Raw genomic sequence first — 23934 nt, forward strand, 5'->3', positions numbered from 1 at the left:
AAAAATGAAATACACATCAAGGAGTGAAGAGCCATGTATGGCAAAGCTCCAGCTGATCGTAATAATTCCCCTTAGTATAGAGGCATCTAGATAAACTATGTGGATTTTTCATCCACCTAAACTTCTTCCTTGAAAGAAAAAAAAAAATTAAACTGAAAATAAAATTGTGGAATTCTGTTTCTGAATCAGAGCTTCACATATTACTTGAAAACGAAGCTCAGAGAAACGTGAGGTATTCTAGAAACCCGTGAATTCCCCTTCACCAGTCTAACTGCTCTGAATGACGTTCAATCCGCTGGTGGTATTAATGCATAGCAAAGGGGGCAAGCTATATCAGCTAGGAAAAAAATAAAATGCCCATCTGCGACAGAGGGTAGGATCGAGTTTAGAGTTCAGCTTGGGACAGAAGGAAGCAAACATGAAGCGTTGAGACCTTTACCTGTAAGGTCAAGGACATCAAGGTTCTAGTCTGCGGCTAACACTTGGGATCATGGAGGCTTGGTGGAGTGGCAAATTTAGAAAAGCAACACTGTCATGGAAAGGACAAGGACTCCACACAGAATAGCACCCACAGACAACCAGCATTGTCCACCCATGCCCGAGTTGTTAAGGTTACTGGTTGCATAAATATTTGGGGTGGGAAATGGTTTTAGCCTTGGCTCCCACAGGACGAAAGGCTGTCGTATAAAGAGTCGCTCAGGGATTCAGAGTTTTCCAACCGAGTCTGACCCTGTTCGTTATCCCGAGATTTGGCTTCACTTGTTCCTTCCTCCCCGACTTCAGAGGTGCTTGGAGTACGGCTGCTCACGCTGCCAGGGAAACAGAGAGAGGGATGTGGGTAATCGGGCACATCACAGTCTCTATCCCCTTCAGACGGTATCTGCAGGGCAAGGAGGAATGAATAATTAACATAGGCTCCACACACATCAAAATAATAATTTAGTCTGGAGTGCAGCGAGGTGGCCAATCTTGAGGGAATCTAGACCTACACAATAAACCATTAACTGAGTGCTATGAGGTAATAACACCAACAATCAAAGAGTTAACCGAAGGTACCCTCCTTTGAACATTGCAGACAAAATGCCATGGGTTCTGAGAGCTAGCGGCAACACCTCCCCGTTTTCTCCAGGCAGACTGAAGATGTTCATTTCTCGGTCCCCAACGTCAGACAGAACAGTCTAGCTCATTAGGATGCAGCGGATGATGTTCTATCCCAGTCTCATTTACACATGCAGGGAATAGGGCAGACGCACAGGTCCAAATTAATTTATCAGGAGATATTGAAACAGACGGGAGTCTTATCTTCACCACTGGATGGCAGAATCCACGAGCAGCAATTTATTTGAGACATTGTTAAGACATAAGCACGTATTAGGTTGGAAGAAAGTGCTATTTTGTGTGTATTTCTACAAGGTTATGACAGCAGACAAGAAAGCAAGGGCTGTTGTCTGGATTTAATCAAGTAAAAGGCGCCCATTGGACACGGGAGAACAGTATAAACAAAGGATGATTATGTATATAGAAGTGTTGCTAATTAAACGAAACGGAACAAAGTTAGAGACTCTAAGATGAGAATTTATACAAAGCGCATGTTTACGGCAGCTTTTTGTATAATTTGATTATAGTAGCAGTTAAAAAGGAATATTGGACTTGTGCTTGACATATCAGTTTTAGAATAATTGCCAGTAAAAACACCAAAATGAATGGTCGCCACAATCCATCTGATGACACTACTCTTTTTGGGGGGGGAAGTTGATGAGATTGAACTTTTGCTAAGTGCCTCTCTCCCAAAAAGTTAAAAGTTATTCAAGAGTAGTCCATAGCACTCTTGAGATTCCTTGATCATGACCAATTCTAAAAGCCATCGTGGAACTGGGATTCCCAACTGGGTATGACGTGAGGAACAGAAATGCTTCCTGTGTACTTAGTTTCATTCAGTGTTCTGGGAAATTTGTAAGGGGCAGAGGTTATTTTCTTCGAAATAGATACAGCAAAAAGGTGGTTGAAAAGACAAGTGCAGCCAGAAGAATAAACAGGAATGCATGAGACTGAGGGGATAACGTTCTCACAGCGCCATCCCATCCCAAGGTTTGTCTTGCACCCAATTAATCTCACAAGGTGTTTAAAGTTAGATATATTAAACTTAAATACCAAAAAAGACATTAAAAAGATGAAAATAGGGGAATGTTGGTGGTTCACATTCTTGGAACTCAAACACAGTATGGCCACTAGTTTCCTTTGGCCCTTTAAATACTTTACTTGCCTCCTCCAGATCATGTGTTCTAGACCTAAAACTGTTTGTAGACCCAGCACTGAACTTGGCATTGGGAAAGGTCCAGTTTTTTGCCTGTTGAGAATGGCTCCGATCCAGTCCAGCTTCTGTTCAGTAAATATAAGCCATACATTAGTATTTCAGTCCAAACTAAAATCAGAAGAAAAGTTTGCATACTCATCATAAGCAGTGCAATATTGGCTCCTGAAATCACAAATGTCAGACATTTCGGCTACGCATCTCAATACGCAGCAAACTGCGATGCGCTGTGTGTTCTGACACCTTTCTACCAGAGCCAGTTTTAACTTTTTCAGCAATTTAGGCTACAGTAGCTCGTCTGTTGGATTTGACCACATAGGCCGGCTTTCATCCCCAACGGGCATCAATGAGCCTTAGCCGCCAATGACCCTGTTGCCGGTTCACTGCTATTCCTTCCTTGGACCACTTTTGATAGGTACTGACCACTGCAGACAAGGAACACCCCACAAAAGCTGCAGTTTTTGAGGTGCTCCGACCCAGTCGTCAAGCCATCGCAATTTGGCCCTTGTCAAAGTCGCTCAGATCCTTACTCTTGCCTATTTTCCCAGCTTCTTAAACATGATACCAAGATTCAGTGTTATTTATTTCACCTGTCAGTGGTCATAATGTTATGGCTGATTGGTATACATCTACATATATATTTTTCTTAATTAAAAATTATTGTGGCATACACACCTTCTCCATATACTATGTGTTCCAAAGTGGGCTCTGGCTGGGCCAACAGAGCATGGAATGCTGGGACACTCTGATGTTGTGTAGAAGGAAACATCTCCTCCACACCTCTCAAGTCCCTTTCCAAAGTCCTTGCTTTCCGTGGTACCTTTGGGAATGCAGAAAATTTTCCTACAGGGACAACAGATGGGGACTCCAGCCTAGGCTTTAACTTTGGGGTGCTTTTATTTGGCGTTCCTCCGCAGTAATCGGGTGGAGGGAATGTGCCTATGCCACTGTCTAGAGTCCTAGTGAGGGAATCACAAGCTGGGAAGAAGATAACAGAATAAGTGAATATTCAGTGCAAAACAGCATATGACAGGCATGAGATAAAGGTGCTTAAAATATAAGGGAACACAAATAAAGCAGGTGTACGTCTGACACAAAGGGGCTAAATTGACTTGCTGGTCAGGTGATTGGACAATTGTGGATAGGGCAGGATTTCCTTGCACCCTGTCCATAGGGCACACCAACAGACTTATAGACCTCTATTCATAGAGATTTATATATAATTTATCATTTAGCGATTTTATCAGTCCGCATTTATGCATGACATCCCCAGTGCTTTTCATACACAAAGATACATAAATTTCTGTACAATCTTTTACCTGCAAAGTGCTGAGAAGCGACCGCTTCCGTAACTCGGTCATCAGATTGGAGAGCCACTTCTTTGATCTGCAATCAGAAAAAAAGGATTGTCAAGTGGCATGTGTACGTTCCCTGTATCTTCACCAAGACAAAGCAAAGCTACCTTGTTCATTTACTTACCTGCTCCACGCTCTTCTGTTCACAGCGCTCGGCATGCGCAATCATGCCGTTCCTTTGAGAGCGGAAAGGCCTGACATCTTTGTTCTCTGGTGAAAGCCTTGCAAAGTCACGAAGTGGAGTCTTACCGTCCATGCGGCTTTCATGTGGAGCATCTTTCCCATCGACCCTAAGCACAAAACAAAAATGACCATTTAAAGACCATCAAAAACTAGACTAAAATATAGTATATATATATATATATATATATATATATATATATATATATTTCAATATCACTTCCTTTAAAAAGGAAGTTTTGATCTCTGCTACCCAGAACCACACAATACTAAATCACTGCACATATACACACAGGTTGTAAAGTATCATATTTTTCTGAATACCTGGTATTGTTGGTTCTGTAATTATGTTACGCAATTTTTTTTCTTTTTATATTCTGACCATGGTGCCCTCAAACACATACCTGTTCAAGAGCTGCTGCATGAAGTTGTCAGCAGTCAAGGGCCGTTGACTCTGTGTCTGTTCCACAGAAGGTACTGTTCGAGTCTTATCCAAGGAAAGTCCATTGATGTAGGCCCTCTCTTCCTGTAGGGCCTTGCGCAGATCTTCAGCTTTCTCCATCAGCATAGAGATGTTCAGGCTCTCCCCCTTCACATCCCTAGAGCGAGGGGAACTTCCACCCAGCCTCTCTCTTTTCTCATCTTTCAGTCGGCCAGCTTCAGGCCTCCGGCTGAGTGCTGGGAGCTTGCTCTTCTTTAGTCCAAACCAACTGGCTATGCCACTAGAATTTCGTTGTTTAGGATCAGGGGCTGGTGCACGGTGTTGTTCCTGAAGCCTCATCATATTTTCTTTGATACCCTTCATTACCTTTTCTTCAATTGCAGAATGCAAAGCACTTAGAGGAATATTTTCTGCATTCTGTTGGCCGGCTGAACGGGTGCAAGCATATTCAGGACACGTTCCATTTTTTTTGCCTAGATCAGTTGACTGCATCCTCTGTTTGTCTTCGCTAGATTGTGGTGGATGCCGCGGGCTCTGCCTGAGTTCCTCGCTTAACGGTCTAGACATCAGTGGTTTTGCAGTTGCCTTACTTGGGGACTTTGCCGGTAACTTTGTAGGGCTGCCATGAGGACTGCGTGGAGATTTACTAGGAACAGGAGGAGCACGGGTTGGGTTACGAGGACCATGAGGTGATCCTGGTGAACAGTGAGAAGAAGGCTGACGAGACCTAGCAGACTCTCCTTTTTGAGCATGGTATCTTGGTGGGTAACTTTCTGTTGATCCAGGCTCCGGAGTTTTTAGACTGCTCACAGCAATGGATCTCTTCATAGACGGACGAAGCTCAAGGCTGTCACCCACCACCCTGTTACTATCAGTTCCTTCTCCAGAAATGTCCGACTGTTGGTTATCTGTGCCCCTTAACTTTCCCATCCTCTCACGGAATGGGAGGTGTCCAGCAGACTCTGGGGGTTTCCTAGAAACTCCAGTTTTTTTAAGAAAAGGAGTGCTTACTTGAGCATTAGGTTGCTCAGTCCCTTGAGAGTGCAGGCAAAGTCCTGGGGTAGAGCAAGTAGGAGAGCACACTTCAACAGTTAAATGGGAAGCAGGCTCCATAGTCTCAGCAGCTTGATTTGTACTGGGAAGCTCAGAGTTTCTAGCAGAGGTAACTGGGATGTTTTCATAGTCGTGTGATTTTTTGGTGCAGCACTGTATTCCAGATTTACTAATCATGTTGAGGGGCCTCTCAACTGATCCCTGTCTGTTTGTATCAGAGTGGGGGAATTCTGAAGGGGAAGGCGAGTCAACATCAGTGCCAGGACCAGGCAACTCTTCCACAGTCTTCCTACTCATACGAGGAGAGGGGAAAGCCTCGTAATTATTGCTACGGCAAGGGATCTTAGAGGCTTGGGTAAGCTGGGGACTAAGTCGCAGAGGGTTGGGGTTTTGTAACCTCTCCCCTGAACCTGGAAGCTTCAGAAACTTGAGGAATTTGGCTGGAGAGGGTACTTGTGCCGTGCGAGGCTCACAAGGAGGGAGAAGTTCATCTTCTGTTTCTGTACAAGATGGACTAGGGACCACTGAAGGTGGGCATTCATCTAACGTCTCCTGGGTTGAACTCTTACGAACAAGTCCATTTGTGTCTCGTTGCGGAGTAATGGATGCCCCTGGAGAGGAGGGGCAGTTTAGGATGGAACCATCTGAAACATTCCCAGAAACCAGCTGTTTCCCATGAGATCGAGGTACAGAATCAGCCTTTTCTATAACTACTGGTGATGTCCCTGGTACCTGCTGAATCTCCACCAGATCCCGTAGGCTTCTACTATAACAGGTTAACGAGTGAAGTTGCCCAAAGTGCCCCCTACTTAAACCTGTCCCATCAGAATGTCCCTCACCAGGGCCCCTCTTATTTCCAGTACCACGGGAGCACATACAAGGTCCAAAGCCTTTTGATAAGTCTGTCAATGGCAGCCTCTGCCTTATGTCAGGGGGAGGAGGTGGTTCCCCAATGTCATCATCTGAGGAGGAAGAACTGCCTTCAGCTTGTCTTGCCAACTGCTGTGTTTCCTCCACTGCTGTCAGTCCAAGACGTTCCCCTCCCCCCTCACCAGGGCTTCCAGCTGGTGGCTCACGTTGGATAGCTTTCCACTTGAAAAACTCCTCCCAACCACTCTGAGCCAGGAGTAGACAGGATGTCCAGGGCTCATCTCCACCAAGTTCCGGAGGCGTCAGCCCTTCGCCATTCAAGTAATCCAAGCCCTGCTCTGATCCTAAACGCAGGCCATTCCCACCTGCCGATGAAAGACCCCCAAACAGCAGTGGTGGAGCAGTGCAGGACAATCCAGCCTGGGAGCCTGTGGCCTCAAGCCTTCGTAAAACCTCTAGAATCTGTGCCTTTTTCCTGAGGAATGGGGACATGGCGTCTAGAGAGCGGCAAGATGACTGGGCACGGGAAGATCGCTGTTTCCCCTATAGGAATAAGCACAGGTAATTACCAGATCAGGACTTCATTATTCATACCATAATTATACAAAAAAAAGTAGGAACTAAATTACAAGCGGGCAAACAGATGGGAGCCAGAAACAGCATATTACTGAATTTGATCTATAAAAAATCCTCTGGATAAAAAGCCCAAAGCACAGTCCATATATTATCTAACCCTAATTAGCCTAAGTCTTAAGTTTAGCCTATATTGCATTTATTTTACAAGTGAGCCTAATAACCATTTTTTTTCCAAAATGCTTACAGTACAATCAAGAAGTGGCATTACACTGACTATAATGTAGAATTAGTTTACAATGGCCCTTTTATTACATACCCAATACCAATATCCCCCCCAGATATCAACATACATCACAAGCAGAACACCCGCTATTGTTCCTTACTTAACATGTTTCAATGGTCAAATTGGCTTGAGAATAACCACACCAACGATAATTTAAATTATTCACTAATATATTTAAAAAGCCAACTTAACTGTTTTTTTCACCTGAATAAGCTATTCCTCTAATGAAATAATTTACATACTATTACACTAATAACAGGCTAGATACTACCAACAGGCTAGGTACTAGTTTAAAAGGTACAGTTAGGCAGAGGATCTCTGCTGATATTTGTGACTGATGAAAATGAAGAATGTAGGATTCGCAACAAAACCAGGAGATTAATTTGTTTACCTCTCTTTGTACAGCACATTGTCCTAGAGGAAGGGAGCCAGAAAGCCTCTCCAAATCCTCTGCTTGAGGGTCAGACAGAACCTGGAGCGGTTGCAGCTAGACGCGGAGAGCAAAACACTCATTAACAGGCAGCCCAGAAGCATTCTCCTTCCTCTTGGGAAGGTAAGGATCTACAGTATTTTAAACGAGACCTTTGTAGCATTTTACTGTCACAAAACACTGCTTCTGTTACAGGTATTTACAGGTATTTTTTTACTGGCTATTCTAAATTAGACAAATTAGCCTAAATCTTTGGGATTAATATTATGTTACAGAAATATAAATCTAATTGTCCATGGGAACAGATCTTACCTCAGGGGATGATCCTGAAGAACGTTGAATCTTCTGGTGAAAAAGGTCGCTCAACGTCCTGTTCTGACGCTCAAGGTCAAACACTCTCTTCTTCAGTTTGATACATTCTTCTCGGAGATCCTGGGGTGGGAGAAGAAATATTGTGATTATATATATTTGGTTTGAAGGTTAGACAATATAAAATCTTGTAAATAAGCATTTTTTTTTTGTTAGTTGAAGCTGACCTTTTATTGCGCCTATGAAGAGAAAAAATATAAACCTGCATTAGCGTTCAGGACCTCTACGGTCTCTTCCATGAAAGGTTAAATTCCAGTTTGTACCAGTAACAAAACTAAGTTGTTAAATCTTCAAACAAGGATTTTTTTCTTTGCTTGTTTAGCAGTATATTAGGGTTGGAATAAAGAGCGCAGTGTTAGGCCTTTAATACGCTACAAGCAGGCTTTGTGAAATCATCTTTGCATTAGTGTCCTTCACGAAAGAACAATAAAACGCTATGGGATCATTTGCCGAGTTACTGATGAATGATACATAGCAGTGAATATAACATAGTATTTGACAGTATATTTCAAGTTGGGGTTATCAGAGCAACGCATGTAAAAATATATATAAAAAAGAGCTGCATGCCACTCATTCAAAGTTGCCCGTGCTTGTGAAACCACTTGATTCCAAACGGTCGGAAAATTGACCACTACATTGGAATATATATATATATATATATATATATATATATATATATACACATATACACACACACACACACACACACACACACATATATATACATACATACACATATACACACATGCATAGTAAAGGCCCTAGAAGGCATAACAGAAACGCTTCAGTAAAATAAAACCTTACCTTCTGATTTAAAAGGGCCTGGACAACATGGTTGGCAACCTGAAAATAATTTTAGCATAAAGTGAATGGTTGACACATAAGTCACATTTAATAAAGCACTACAATGTTTAGTTTCAGTAATACATCATATGATGGAACCATCCCACATGGGCACTTATTGTTAAGGAAATAGGAAAGTTAACAAGCAATGTGAATATCATACAATACATCCACATACTAAAACATAGCATTATACACTTAAAAAATATTAGATTATATCAGGAACTCATCATAGGCAAAGAACAGTTAACACAAGAGTTGGAATTGGACCAAGTATGTGTTCATACAGTCTTAATATCTAAAGTTAATACATCATGCATGCTGATGAGCTTATGGCTAACCCAACACATGCAAACAATGATCCCATGTCTTGGGAAAGGTATTGTAGAAAGTTTTGGTCCTGAATCACTGGCTTTGTGCAAAGAAATATGCAACATGCTGCTATGACCCAACATGTGTCTGAATCTCAACTTCTCCTTTGTGTAAGCGGATTTCAGAACATTTTTTTTTTTCAACCCTGTCTGCTATATATTAGATCCCAATCACAAGCAAATCTAAACAAAAAAAGGCAATGGGAAGAGGGCATTCTGCTTACAAGCTTAAATAGGTAAAGAGAGTAAGTATGGGAAGCAAAGAACTGGAAAGCTCACTTGCATGCAACACCACTGATTTTTTTTAACCAGCAGTGACCAAATAAACTTAAATTTCTTGGGATTTTTCATATTTCAAGAACAAAGGGTCACCCACCTTGGGGAAAGAAACACAGAAAAACCTTGAACATGCGTCACAGACTCTACAGTTTAATTCTTGAAAATGTGGCGCCTCTCCTTCAGAGCTGTAGTTTCCATTGGGTAAGAGAGCAGCTGCCCTAGTCGCCACAAGGCGAGCGGTGTGGTTAACCCAATTGTTGGCGAAGCCCTATGCACCTGAGAAGCCGATTGGATGGGCAGGACCTCCAACCTTGCCGCAGGTGGCAAGAGCCCTAGTTACAGTTCTGGTCTCCTTCCATAAAAAAGTATTTTCAGAGTCAACAAGGAACCACTTTTTCATTATGGTCATTCGCTAAAACTGACTTTATGCTCTAAAAGCATGCACACCAGCACTAGAAGGGTTAAGGTGACGTGATTGCAACGGCTTACACACAGTTACAACATCTTAGAAAATCTGTGGCTGGTTATAAGCAAGGGGTCTTATCTCCAAAATTCTAATACAGAAGATTTCTGGCATTCCATTCGCGTGACATAATAATTGAAGCCAGCCGTGGGCTGTGAAGTATTTGTGTTCCCACAGCTGCTTGTAAGCGTTACATGGACTTATTTCATTTTCAAAACTCCATTGGAATATAGAGAACCCATTCGTCCGAAAACTGCACACTTTGTGAGGTGCTTGTGTTTCAGACACACTCCACATCAACAAAGAAAACTATTCAGAAGGAGCTGTGCAGATTTACTTTTTAACCTGAACAGTTATTTCTTCTGACTTCACAGCTGAACAAAATCATTTTGCCAGGAGTAAAGAGCCTTGCGGGCACACTGGGAGAATTCTCCAACATCGATGGGTCGCTTACAGTGCTTTCCGTATAAAATAAGGCTGCATTTAAATGTTAGTAGAAGAAAAGCAGTTCATCAAGGTGTCATGTTTGACCTTTTCACGGTGAACGTGTGCATTAAAAATACTTCTTATATAAAGAACTCACCTCATCTAGACAACGTTCGTAAGTCTCCCTCTGCGTTTCATTGGCTTGTGCAAGAGCAGAATTCTCAGCCTAGGGTAAGAAGAGAAGTTAAAATCTTAAACTAGGTCAACTTTCCTACACCTTGCTTGGGCTAGGATCCATTAAAGAAGGTTGTTGAAAATTCAAATAAGAAACTTAAATGTGCCATATTCTAGTAAGAGCACGTGGCTTTAAAGTGTGAGCTTAATTACAAAAGGCCAGTAAGACCTGAGAGTCAGTTCAATGTATAGATCAATGAGGAGATATATTAGCTAAATTGTTTTACAATCTGAAAAGAAAATAAATATATTGATTTATCACCCCCTTAAATGATAGAATGGATTGAACAGGTCACAAAAAGGTTGCCATATACTTGTGTCTAATTTAGCCAATTCCATGATGGAAGTGTTTAAAAGCATTTATGTGCATGTAAAAATCTAAATCATTCCTTGTTACACACGATTAGATTCCCAGGTACATATTCCGAATGCCATGTCTCCATGGCCTCACACAAGACAAGTATCCTGCAGATCATGGCTTCAAGACAACAGATTAAACTGGTTTCAACCATTTCAGGTGGCCCTCCTGTTCTCCAGCTGCGGCACCCTAAAACCCGGTCCTGTCCTTGCTCCTTAAAAAGAGCTTCTAAGGCCCCAGTCTAGCACATCATACAGACTCAAATCCTAGACTGATCAGCTGGGAGCCCAATATACGGTGATGAATGGTTTATTATAATTCAGACAGGCATTGTGTGAAGAGCTAATTAGTGATTTCACTATTCACTACTGGTTCATGACCGACAGATGGCCCGGAAAAAAAAAAGAAAAAAAAAAAAATAGAAAACCCATCACTACCAAAACTACTAACAAAAAAAACCAAAAACACACCACAGCTACAAGGCGTATCATACTAACACTGAAATAACATTATCCACAACCCCAACATTCTTCCTCTGGTTATCACTGCCAGAGCAGCTGAAAATAATCTCTCGGCAGAGCCAGTGCTTATATTCTCTATGCATGATAAACACGAGTTTAAACAACACCCATTTCTTGTTAATCTCAACCTTTCTAAAGATATTTATTTATTTTGAGATAATACATAGTTCACGGTCTGTTTTACGCATCAACACATTAGGGCTGACGCTTCCTCCCTTTAAAACATGACGCCTGCTTTTTGTGCCTGGTTTTTGGGAACAAGCTTGCAGTACTGCCAAAAATACCCTTGAAGTGCCTTTAACCCTTTCAAAGGCCAACCACCACTTACAGCTTTAGAGCCGGGCTTTAAAAAAATAAAAAAATAAATAAAATAAATAGTATTCTAACATTGGATATTTGCACAGCAAATAATCAGTCTGTCAAAGAGTCAGTCACCAGTGTTTAAGGTGTTAACCACCAACTCCTTTTAAAACAGCTTCCCAAGTCTTCCCCATGAAATAAAGAATGTCAACCATACGTTTAATAATAAGTATGTATTCATCTAGTCTGCCAAAATGTAAGATTAGGAAAACCCCCAGCTAAATACAGGATACAAACATAGAAGATAAGAACTTCTGGGCCCATCTAGTATAGATTGCAGCTTGCGAGTACAGCCCTCTTTACCAAATATATTAGTTTGTCTTTGTCAATTCTAGTTTTGTAATACCCCTTGAATATATGTATTGTATGTAAAATGTTTGGGCCATATAAATAAAAGATAACGATCTAGTCTCTTCTTTTTTTTTTTTTTTTTAATGATGTAAATATCTTAATCTGTATTTGTCTCGTTTTAGATGGTAGAGGCATAAAGCTAGGTTTAAATGCCATCACTGTATTAGCCTCTTCTCAATCCCCTTACACTATTTGAACAAAACTATGTGGACACCTGACCATCACACCTATGTGACGTTGTTGGACATCCCTTTTCAAAACCATGGGCATTAATATGGAGTTGCTCCCCTTTGCAGCTATAACAGCCTCCACCCTTTGGAGAGTGTCTGTGGGAACCTGTGGCCATTCAGCCAAAAGAGCATTTGGGAGGTCAGGCACTGATCACGGACAAGAGTTCTACCAGACCAAACTCCTAAAACCATGTCTTAAAAGACTGTGCTTTGTGCACAGGGGTACAGTGACAGTCAATAGGAAAGTGCTTTCCAAACACTGGTACTACAAAGTTGGAAGCATAGAACGATCTAAAATGTTATAGGATTAACATTGCCCTTCACGGGCACTAACGGGACCTACACCACTCCAGTGGCAGTGCACATAGTGATATTTGGCTTGTGTGCAGCTGCTTGGCCGTGGAGACCCGTTTCATGAAGCTCCCAACGCATAGCGTTTGTGCTGATGTTGCTTCCAGAGGCAGTTTGGACCTCTGTAGTGAGTGATGCTACGGAGGACAGATCCTTTTCACACTCTATGTGCTTGAGCACTTGATGTCCCTGCTTGCTCCTAGCCGATTCTAAGTCACAGTAATAGCTCTTACATTGGACCAGGGCATAAATCTGATTAACCAACTTGTGGCAAAGGTTCCATCCTATGACAGTACCACGTTTAAAGTCACTGAGCTCTTCAGGATGACCCATTCTACTGCCAATGTTTGTCTATGGAGATCCCTACCTATGGGCTTGATCTTATACACCTGTTCGCAATGGGTATGGCTGAAACACCTAAACTCAATAATTAGTAGGAGTGCCCACATACTCTATATGACTAAAAGTTTCTACCACCCTGCCCCAGTAAAGTAAAACTACAACACATCTAAGCCTCAATGATTATATATTAGTGTTGAAAAGTTTGGGGTCACAACTGTTTTCATACAAAATAAGGGCATTCCTAACTGTGCTAATATACATTTCAAAAGGGTTTTCTAATGATCAATTAGCCTTTTAAAAACTTCAACTTGGACTAGGAAACATAACGTGTCATTGGAACACAGGAGTGATGGGAGCGATAAAGGGCCTCTGTATGTCTAGGAAGATATTCCATTAGAAATCAGCCGCCTCCAGCAACAAAGGTCATTTACATCATTAACAATGTCTGTACTGTATTTCTGATCTATTTCATGTCATTTAATGGACAAACTGGGTGTACCAAAAGCTATGGTTTTTACATCACCTTCATATACCATTCTCCCATCAATGTTCACATCCCAACACCTCACCTCTACTTCCCGCAGCCTATCAAGAAGCTCCTGAATGACGAGCGGCTCAGGTACACCTCCAGCCAGAAGACGGATGTCTTCCTCCACCTCGGACGTCATTCTCTGTAAAACGGAAAAGGAGAGCTTTACACGGGACGCGGTACACATTTCCACCATGCTGCCGTCATATGGACACACACAGTGGCAACACAACCGTATCTTTTTGTTTTCCAGACAGACATTACAACCGAATCCCCCCCCCCCTCCATTTACTTATTCGTTATTAACAGGCCCTCCTCACTTTTAGTTTCTGTAATTGCGAACTTTTATTTACTTACAAAAAGTTTCAGAAAAATCACAGCAGCCTTAGTTAATTACTTCATTTTTTCTGCATATACCCTTGGATGTTTTTATTGTAGTTCCAGTATTAGGATTTAAAAGAAACACACAATAGCAAAGGGGGAAAAAAACACAACAGTGCAGGGTTTTCTTTCTGACCACATACAAAGATGAATAAGTTATATACACTCCATCAGTCCTTCCGTGTTTTGATGTGGCCCGAAATGGTGATGTTTACAGGTTAGTGACAACAGAGCGACTAGACATTCTCCGTCTGGATCTCAGGATTATGGAGATTAGGCCATTCCCACAATGCCCAGCTTTCTGTATGGTATGTATATACAAAATGCCTTTATCTGAAACCCGAGAGACATAAGCAGGTCACCCCCCTGCGCACACACTTTTCTTCCTTACCTTATATGTGATCTCATAACCAGGAACAAGATGAGCGCTGAAGATGCTGCATGTCACTCCATCTGTAGGAAAGATTGGCTTTATATAAAATATCACATAACCAAGGATAATAAAAATACCCACCACAATTATATATTCAGATCAGATTGCATCATCGATCTAACCTGAACACAATGCTAGTAGTAATAACTGTAGAAGAAAGTGGTCCATATCCCACTCATCCCAGGAGCTTTCAATCGCATCTGTTAGCCCGTGCTGCCTGGCTGCTTTAATGATCTGCGTTCACAAGCTCTGCTGTGTCTTTAAATACATACCATGATCAACATCATCACAGTTCTACGCTGCAGGGCATTGCAGTAGATAATATTAGAATGTGATAGACGCTAGCACTAGTGCTGTGATTGTAAGCTCTAGTGAGCAGGACCATACGCATCTCTTGTCTGTGTTTAAATAGGTCATAATGATGCAGGATCAGTTTTGAACTATAAAGAAATGTTTGTTCGACTAGAAACGAGACGGTATTTATTATCTTCATTTAAAAAAAAAACCTTGATGTCATCAGTTTCTGTGTCTGGGATATTCTGGTGCAACTGACATAAGAAACAATGAAATGTAAACACTGCAAGGAGAGAAGACTTCAAGAAGCACAGAAATAGATTAAAAGGCAGGTATTGAAATCCATCACTACGAGGGATAATTCACTCCCTACATCTGAAACCAGCTCATGCATGAAGACTCAGGTGGTACGAGCAATACTCCTGTCAATCGAGGAGGGCAGATCCATAGCTCCCTACACTATGGTCTCCAGTGACCGCTAATACGTTGCTTACAAACAGAAGGCAATTACATTAAAAACACTTCACTATGGAATGTTTCAAATAGCACGAGCTTCAAAAATATGCGACTTTAGTGTCAATACAGTGACATAATCTTAGAATATATAGCCGGTCCTCTGCCTCTAATGTAACAAAGTGTCGGAAATTAACAACAACATTGAGGATCTCTTATTTTGTTTCATTATACGTCCTTTCGCATCAATAAGGGCAGTCCAGACATAGAAATGATTATTATTTTCAATACATATTAGACTATTTTGCATGGATTCCATTCCAATGCATTTTACTGCATGCATTCTTTAGTTACTGGAGTTGGAATACAAGCCTCTGTCTTGGTGGACTTTTCCCCGAGCTACATGTCCTGAAAGCATACTTAAGTACACTTTCAGCACATTTGGTGTACTAGCATCCAATCGCATGTGAGCTAGCTGACAGCTGCGATTGGCTGCTACAACTCTCTTTGTTACCGCGCATGCACATTTATTCAGTAAGGCAATAAGAAGAGGAGGAAAAAGAGCGTAATTTTCTAACTCCAGTAACTAGTTCCTTTAAGGTTCAAGAAGGGTCAAACAAAAAAAACCCGAAAACATTATCCCTCAAAGATGTGGCTAAAATTAGGATGAATGACCATATGAAAGCTACACTATTCTCAGCAGAATAACCAAGAAACATCCTGTTAGTAGTCTAAGGCAATAGTCAAGCATTTAAGTAGCATCAATAAATAAGTAAAGCAAATAACGATGTTACCCTTTAATATCACCCCCTCCATTAAGGTTTACTATTCACTGGGTAATGAAGTATCCCAGAAAACCACCAAAGGGGTACATGCGCCACAGACTAGGTAACTAGCGTGTTCTGCATTATACTGTAATAGGCCACTACAGTGGGATCACTACAACTCATGTTTTAAAACCAAAGAGCTGACGCTGGAACGGGCCAGGAGAGAAAATGACTTTTGCCCACCAAATTTGATAACCGAGAAGTATGTATTCCACTGACGGGGATGGCACATTTCCTCTTGCAGCCAAAGGGTTAAACATGAAGTTGTTGGGTTTCAGCATAACCAGGCTGATGTATACAGCCGGTGGACTCGACAGTCACTGTAAGAGGGGAACTAGCAGCGTATAACAGAGCATCGCCAAAGCAGTCCACCCCAGGACCAGATCAAGCAGGTCAATAGCCCCTCCACTCCATGCAAGAATACGCAGAAGAGGCCAGCTCCAGGGAATAATTCTGTGTACATCGGAGTAATGTAGCGTGCCAGTGATATGAGGACACTCCGAAGGAATGAGAGCCCCTCGTTATGTGACCTGAAAACTGCACGCAACAATAGAAAGACATCATCTGCCTGGACAAAGTGGTCACCAGCTTACTCTGTACAGGACGCCATGTGTAACAGCCTTCGAAATGGTAACCCGAGAGGGCCGTTCACAAGCACATTTTAGCACTGGCGGTAATGAGAACAGTGCAGGAAGTTACACGATACCCAGGTATCGATCAGGTACGAAGTCTCTGAACAATCACAGCTGCATGTGCTACAATTTGCAGAAATAAAATCTAAATGAAATAATAAATGGTAAAAAAAAAAAGGGATATAAATGGGCAAACTAGTAACACACCGTCCTCCCTATGGCAGACACCACCAGACAGCCGAGTAGATTCACTTACTATGAATCACTTTCTGGACAATTGCTGCGAATATTGTCTGGCTATATGGCTATACTATTGTCTGGCTATACTTGGTGACCCCCGTGGTCTCTCCGAGACAGAAAGAATGTATTGGCAGTTACTGTTTTGCTGCAAAATGAACAGGGCTACATTAACACCATTACTGCTGGGATAAATATAATCACGGTATTGCTAAAGCACTTAAACATTGAATCACTGTCACTGATTTGAAAGGCGCTGCAACAGATGTGCAGCGCACTGAAGCCATCGTTAACCTTTATCCACTAGCTATGTCTTTAGATCATGTCAGTATATTAACCCCTTTCCTTCACAAAATAAAACCAACTAGACACAAGAGCAGAATTAATGGTACCGGTGCTACAGATACCCTTTAATTCTCGGAACCTTGCGTCGGCTGAAGAAGCCATCCTCATTATCTTGCCAGGATTAGTTCCTTAATACTGATTTGCTGCCCCCCCAGATACTAAGAAAAATCGCAAACTCAGGGCACGGGTTATGAAATAAATACATTCTGCTCAGTGCGATATTCAGCAACCGGCGAAGGCACAGAAACGGAGACAAGGGCTTCCAAAAACAAAGTGACCTTGTACAGCATCATTTGTAAGGGAGCCAGCAACTGGATGAGCACCGGACCCGAGTCACCAGGCTGTGCCATACTCTGTATTGCTGCACTTGTCAGGCAGAGTAACGCAGGGAACCAACCAAAACAGAACCCCACATTGTGACTGGAGAGTCCCAAAAACACACATTCAAAAGTTAGAAACTCTGTGTATAATAAAACACACTTATGTATTGTATGCGTATGTAGATATATGTATACCAGATATACAGCTGCAGAACAAAAGGAGTAAAGAACAGTTTATACACCGATATGAGATATTTACAGGGAATTCTTCTAATGTACAGAAAATCTACATAATGACTTTTCACATGGTGTCATTTTGCAGAATGTAACACGCGGTAATGACGGGTAATAGCGTGCGCATATGAATATCTCTCGCTAAGTTTGCAGCTTGGGCAATGCATCAATTACTGGTTCTTTTAAAGAATATTTAAAACTCAAAGCTGGTAGGAATAAAATAAAATGGTAAGAACTGTTGCGTTAGTTGTATTATTATTAGGTTACACAGTTAAAAACCAGACTATCCTAACAAGCTCTAAATAACATGAGAGCTACAAACTCATCGGCACCGCAGTCAAGCATGTCCTACAAAACTCTAGAGTGCAAGATGTTCGAGTTACTAGGACACCATTCCCTTCCATCAATCTTTCCAACACTTTTTACATTTAAATTCGGATACCAATATCAAATCATGAAATGCCAGACTAGTTTTGCTGAGCCATCCTGGAACGTGTTACAAACCTCTGGTCTACAGACACGACCTTTGCGTGCCAAACAACACATAGCTAAACCCAAGACATGATGGTTAAAAGACTAAAGCCCACCAGAACCAAGATGGGCCACTTGAAAGAGGATGTTCTGGGCTGAAACATGATGTAGACGATAGTAGCGACTGTAACTGCTATACGATCATAGCATTGAGAGAGGCTACAGTATCGCATACGCAGAGAAAACTACCAAATAAACACAGATTTCTGGGTCAATGCAGCTAAAGAAAAAGAGGATGAGAAGGTCCCATCCCACCATGTCCAACTTACCTCTTGCCTTCTTTCCTCTTTGCACTTACTTCATGGAAGCTCTCTAAGAGCCGGTAGCCTTGGTTATTGTGCTGCATTGTTAGCTAGCACAGGCGCAGCGGGGAAGGAGGGAGGGAGCTTGGGGGGGCTGGGGAGGGAAAGGAGGCTGAATCCCTGCCAGGATCAGCGTGTGCTCTTCCCGGCCTGCAGCGCCTGTCCCTCTCTCCCCTCCTATGATGTAAAGTCAAGACCCACGTCACATTCATACACTGCAGCTTGCACTCCCCCTGAGGGAGAATCCTTATCCTACCCGCACAGCAGCAAGAACTTCCCCTTCTGTCACATAACAAAGACAAGGGGGGTGCAAAAGCGGTGTTTGTGACCACTTAGTAGCACAACTGATCAAGGTCAGGCCTTTTACCCTGCCCTCAGAGAAGCCTTACCCTCAGTGATGATATCAGTCACCCAGATAAAATCTCCAACGAGCAGAATTACAACAGAACTACATACATCAACATCCATAAGATGTGTGTAATAGATTGTAAGCTTGCGAGATCAGCGCCCTCTTCTTCATCTTCTACACCAGCATGCGTTAAGGTGTATTAATGCAACTGATCGTTTGTATATCACTGTTAAATCTCTCTCCTCTATTGTAATAGTTCTACAGTATCTGCTGGCGTTCTAAAAATACAATGTAATATACATAATGCATATATGCATTTCTAATAGCATACTATGCTGTAGGGAGATTAATGATGCCAATTTTTTACATTTAAGTAGGACCTCAGTTATTTATGCCTCTGTCCGTGGCACGTATAAAGCAGTCTCAATAAGTTTTATTATCTGTAACATATATATATATACACACACACACACACATCGCTACGGAATTTGATGGCACTATAAAACAATAAATAATAATATACACACACACATACATACTTGCAGAGCACACAAAGCTTATCCATGATATAAATCACTCACACATGGTTTAGTGATTGTATCAAACAATAGTCAATGACAATCAACCTCTCTGTATTACATTGGGCTAAAGGAAACACTTCCAAAAATATATCATTGTTTATTATTGTCGAAAAAAAGGATTCCACAACATCCATTAACTAAGGGGATGGAGTTATTCATACAAAACCCCCAGTAAAGTGCATTAAAAACACACATACACATCCGGGCAGTGTCATATTAACACAACAACTATTCCCTTCTTGATTGGGATCCTTGCTCCAGGGCAACTTCTTCAGATCTTCGTTGTGCTACATCAAGAGTGATTAATACAGAGGAGGATTTATTCCCTATCTCATTATACCCTGTGTGTGTTAAATCCCAATGCAATCCAACTTACCAGAGAGGAGGCTGTGTGTCTGGGGAGAAGAGCCTTTTCTTTCAGGGAGGGGTTATCATATAACAAAAAGGTCTAGAACATACGTACATACTATGCGGGTGGCGGAGCGAGAAAAAAAAATATTTTTTAAACAATGGAGGCAAAAACAAACATTCATTGACGAGTCTCAATTTGCTTAAGTAGCAAAGCAGGCTAGGGCTGGAGAGGTTTTGTCCATTTGCTCAGCACCTCTTCATGACTAATTTAAGTAAAACACACAAGAACATGCATGAACACTTTATAACCTGTGACATGGCAGCAGTGATAAGCAACGTCTAGATGTGTTAAACGCATCACACCTATGCAACATGGCCAAAGACTCATGCAGTTTACCGGGCTCCGCTGATCACGGCTGGACGTAGACATGACATTCCTCGCTCATTTCACCATGTGGCCTGGTTCACAGGAGACTGTCCTCTCGGGCAGCAGCTGTGCATAGGTTATATAAGGCAGCCTACCCCCCCTCCTCTTGTTTACCTCCATCAGAGCTGAAGCAGTCATCACTCCATATGTGGGGCCTCAGCTGTATATCTAGGTCTAAACATTCCCGCTGCACCTTTACTTGGCATCCATGTGCCGCATCATAACAGCTCACGTGTAATGCATGTACACGTGAATGACTGCACATTACCTAAACACTACTTTTCATGGAATAAAACAGCAATGTTGAGTAGAGAAACCCGGGATAATTACTATATACAACATTGTATTTTACGTTCCTTTTTTAATATATATATTTTAATATGCTGTTTCAAGTGGGGCGAAAAAACAAAACAAAAAAACTCCCAAAACGTATTTGGGCAATCTCACCAAAGAGAAAGTTCTTTTAAATCTGCTTCACTATTAAACATTGTTTCCAGAGCTGGATGTATTGAGCTGCTACAAAACTCAAATAGAAGAGGAAAGTTGAACTAGTCAGTAATTGATAAGCCGACAGCACTATAGTGGGAGAAGGCAGAGGGCCGAATAGGGGCGAAAAAAGTTTTACTGTACTTCCTACATTATTTTTATTTTTTTTAATAAATATATTTGGGCTAAAATTTGGTTTCAAACTTTTGAATGTATCAGACTATATGAAGCAATACTCAACACCTTAGCGGCACAGCTTGTGTCAGGAAATGATAAAGGTACAGGTCACAGCAATATTTATATATTTAATACTTTACTTGTATATGAAATATTTAATATTTCCTAACCAAAAAAAAAAAACTTACATTAAAACCAAAAAGTAAAGTGCAGGATGTTGAGCTTGCCCCCCCCCCCCTCCCGGAAAGGAAGTCAATATAAAATAAGGATGCTATTAACCAGCAACATCTATTCTTGGGGAAGTTTGGCTTCCTGAATTTGTATTATATACGCCTGGTTACTAAATGTTATCAGCGATATGGCAAACGTTTATGCAAAGCGGCATGACAGCAGATGAAGATTAAAAATGAGACCATGGTCTCCATCACGTAGCTCAGGAATGACCAGCAGCTCTGGTACGAGTATTTACAACATAAAATACTCATGCCACGCAGTTGGGCACACATGTGGAATTGATTTTAGTCTTCCCTTGAAGACTTCAGTGGGTCTCCTCTACTGAGGATTTGGCCCTCCCGCGACTTTGGTCTGGAGGAGAAGCAAGGGGCTGCATATCCCCTTAGGAGTAGTGTAGCCTCAAAAGACTGTGGACTTGGTTTCCCAGGGGCCCTAAAACCACTTGGAGCACCTTTTTTATGCAGAGAGCATGGTTAACCAAAAATCACTTAAATCACCATTTCTTTTATGTTGGAAGCCAATATTAGATTTGATCAGTAAAATGGTGTTATTAAATAGGTAGTCATGCACAGAAAGTTTCAAAGACCAGTAAAGAAAATGAATGGCAGAGCTCAGGGCCACAGGCTTAACTCATTCTGCCATTTGTAGCATAAAGTGACATCTCACTTAAACTGGCTTGATTCTATGATAAATATTCTGTTGAGAGGGGCTAGGAGGGCTTTGCTATTTAAACCTGGGATTGGATTTGGAGAAAAATGAATTTATTGAAACATTAAACAGACATGGCGATGACAAGTGACTGCATTGTGGACCACTGACATATCCGTGTGTTTCTAATGCTCTAATAAATGGACAATCCCTCCAAACAATCCTGTTCTTCAAGAGTCTTAAGTTTTCTACTACGAGTGCTGAAAGTGGGCACTGGTTGTCTCTATTCTCTGAATGCAGCAAAAAGTTGGGTTTCAAGGACCTGGCCCACAGATGAGCACTGGGAGCAACTTAAATATACAAAAAAAAAGTTTTCCAAACCAGCAAATGAATTCCAAGGGTAAACATAAAATATTAACACTCTACCTACACCTGTGATATCACTCTTGCTCCAATTAGGAAGGATGCTACAGTCTTTAATACGTTCCTACTGCTCAGTTGCTTGAGGTCCCAACATCTGCATGTCCAGCTGGTCTAAGCTGCAACTTAAGATAACAGAAATTGTAGAGGTCACCCATCTTTACAGCTCTGTTTAGCTGTGAGACAAAGGAGGATAAACTAGATTTATACGACTCAGGGCCAGCTGGAGTGTTAAGTTATTTTCTAATTAAGGAACAAGAGTGCCAATGCAGAACACAACACCGCAATTCACCGCAGGGCAGCAGCAGCGAAGGACATCTCAGCCGCATTCAGGCTAAGCTGCATTGCGTGCTTGTGTTTAAATGTATCGCTCTCTCCAGTCAGGCATTTACAATTAATAAGGACTTCCCATCACCAGGGTGAGGCACGGACGAGGGGGTAGGAGAAAGCAGTGCTGCCAACCTTGGATATTTTTAGCCGCATGGGTCACGTTTTCAAGAAACATTCCTCTTACTCCATTAAACAAAAATAAAACAATGTTTACTTCTGAAACTTTTCAACAGGCCTTTTTGTTTTGAAAAGCACCCCCACCAAAAAAAAAAAAATATGAAAGCTCTGCATTTGTTTTAATTAGGTTACAGCGTGGGATTTTTTTTTCCTTTTGACTTTGTTCCAGGAGAAGAAAAATGTACATTTTTTCCCCCCTTTCTAAAATTAAGATGTAATCCATACAGTGTCTAAACTCCACTGTTCCTTGTTCCTGCTGTAAAGCAGATCAGTCACATAGATTTGTCATGGGAAAGTACACGTAGCAGGCCTGGATCCAATACCTACCAACAGAAAATCACCCCCTGAACACATACATTGTGGAATTCCTTATACACTACTGTAAAAAAAAAAGTAAATGGATTGCCAAAGAAAAAAAATAAATAAATAATCGGTATTGGTTGAGATACCTTCTATCATGACTAACAACCATAATGCCACCTGGATTTATTTTTTTCATGGATACATGAACCAAATATTTTGGCTTGTTTTCCCACGGTTCACGTGGCTCTACTAAGGTGTGTATCGCATGGGAAATCGCATGGGAAATCGCATGGGAAATCGCATGGGAAATCGCATGGGAAATCGCATGGGAAATCGCATGGGAAATCTGGCTTTGAATGTGATAAGAACGAATAAGCTATACATACGATAGTATGCGTAGCATATTTTTAGTTCGGTTAATGACATTCATTTTAAAGATCATAGATTTTTCTTTAAAAAAAATATCCATACTAGAATACTCTACGTAGTTCCTGAGGTTGGCTGTCACTGAAGACAACGGAGAGTCATCTCAAGAGAACTTGGGAAAAGTCAAAGCTGCATAACAGTGAATTTGACCATGTTATACTGGAATTTATGTTAAATCAAGTGATCGCAATACTACAACAGTGGCACGACATGTCCTAATTTTTTAGGCATGCTAAATCTGGGATAAACATTTTCAGGAAAATGTTAGAGATCTTGCTTGTTTTAGGTGTGTCTAAAATGCCCCTCTCCCCATTTAAACCTAACAAAGGTGGTGACAAAAGTACTATATGTCTGATTTTACAGTAAAGCTCATTATCTGTTGCTATAATTATGTCAATAAAACAAAAAAATTGCACTCTTTTTAAAGACTTTATGAAAAGGGAAGATTACGTTTCATAATTTGAATTAACGTATAAGGCCCTTACGGGAACTAGACCACAACCGTACCA

The 23934-nt window shown here is 41.4% G+C and overlaps 1 protein-coding gene across 1 annotated transcript; it reads right to left on the reverse strand.

Annotated features, from left to right (window-relative positions):
* Positions 1-649: 649 nt before the first annotated feature.
* On the reverse strand, positions 650-18560 carry LOC149279014 (nck-associated protein 5-like). Its single transcript, XM_089501504.1, has 12 exons — positions 18484-18560; positions 17645-17655; positions 14300-14361; positions 13568-13669; positions 10409-10477; positions 8674-8712; positions 7813-7932; positions 4251-6754; positions 3791-3956; positions 3631-3697; positions 3132-3289; positions 650-880 (listed from the first exon to the last, which is right to left on the reverse strand). The coding sequence occupies exons 1-12, from the start codon at positions 18558-18560 to the stop codon at positions 650-652; spliced, it is 3606 nt and encodes a 1201-aa protein (XP_089357630.1).
* Between the last annotated feature and the right edge of the window lie 5374 nt (positions 18561-23934).

Source organism: Sceloporus occidentalis, unplaced genomic scaffold (assembly GCF_023333645.1).
Source record: "Sceloporus occidentalis isolate IW3139 unplaced genomic scaffold, rSceOcc1.0.p SCAF_175, whole genome shotgun sequence".
Taxonomy (NCBI): Eukaryota; Metazoa; Chordata; class Lepidosauria; order Squamata; family Phrynosomatidae; genus Sceloporus; species Sceloporus occidentalis.

Coding starts and splice junctions, on each gene's coding strand:
- LOC149279014 (XM_089501504.1), bottom strand. CDS start 18,560: ATGCAGCACAATAACCAAGGCTACCGGCTCTTAGAGAGCTTCCATGAA. Junction 10,478..13,567: donor ATAGGCTGCGGGAAGTAGAG/GTGAGGTGTTGG, acceptor TTCTTACCCTAG/GCTGAGAATTCTGCTCTTGC. Junction 6,755..7,812: donor CTTCAGGATCATCCCCTGAG/GTAAGATCTGTT, acceptor TTATTCCTATAG/GGGAAACAGCGATCTTCCCG.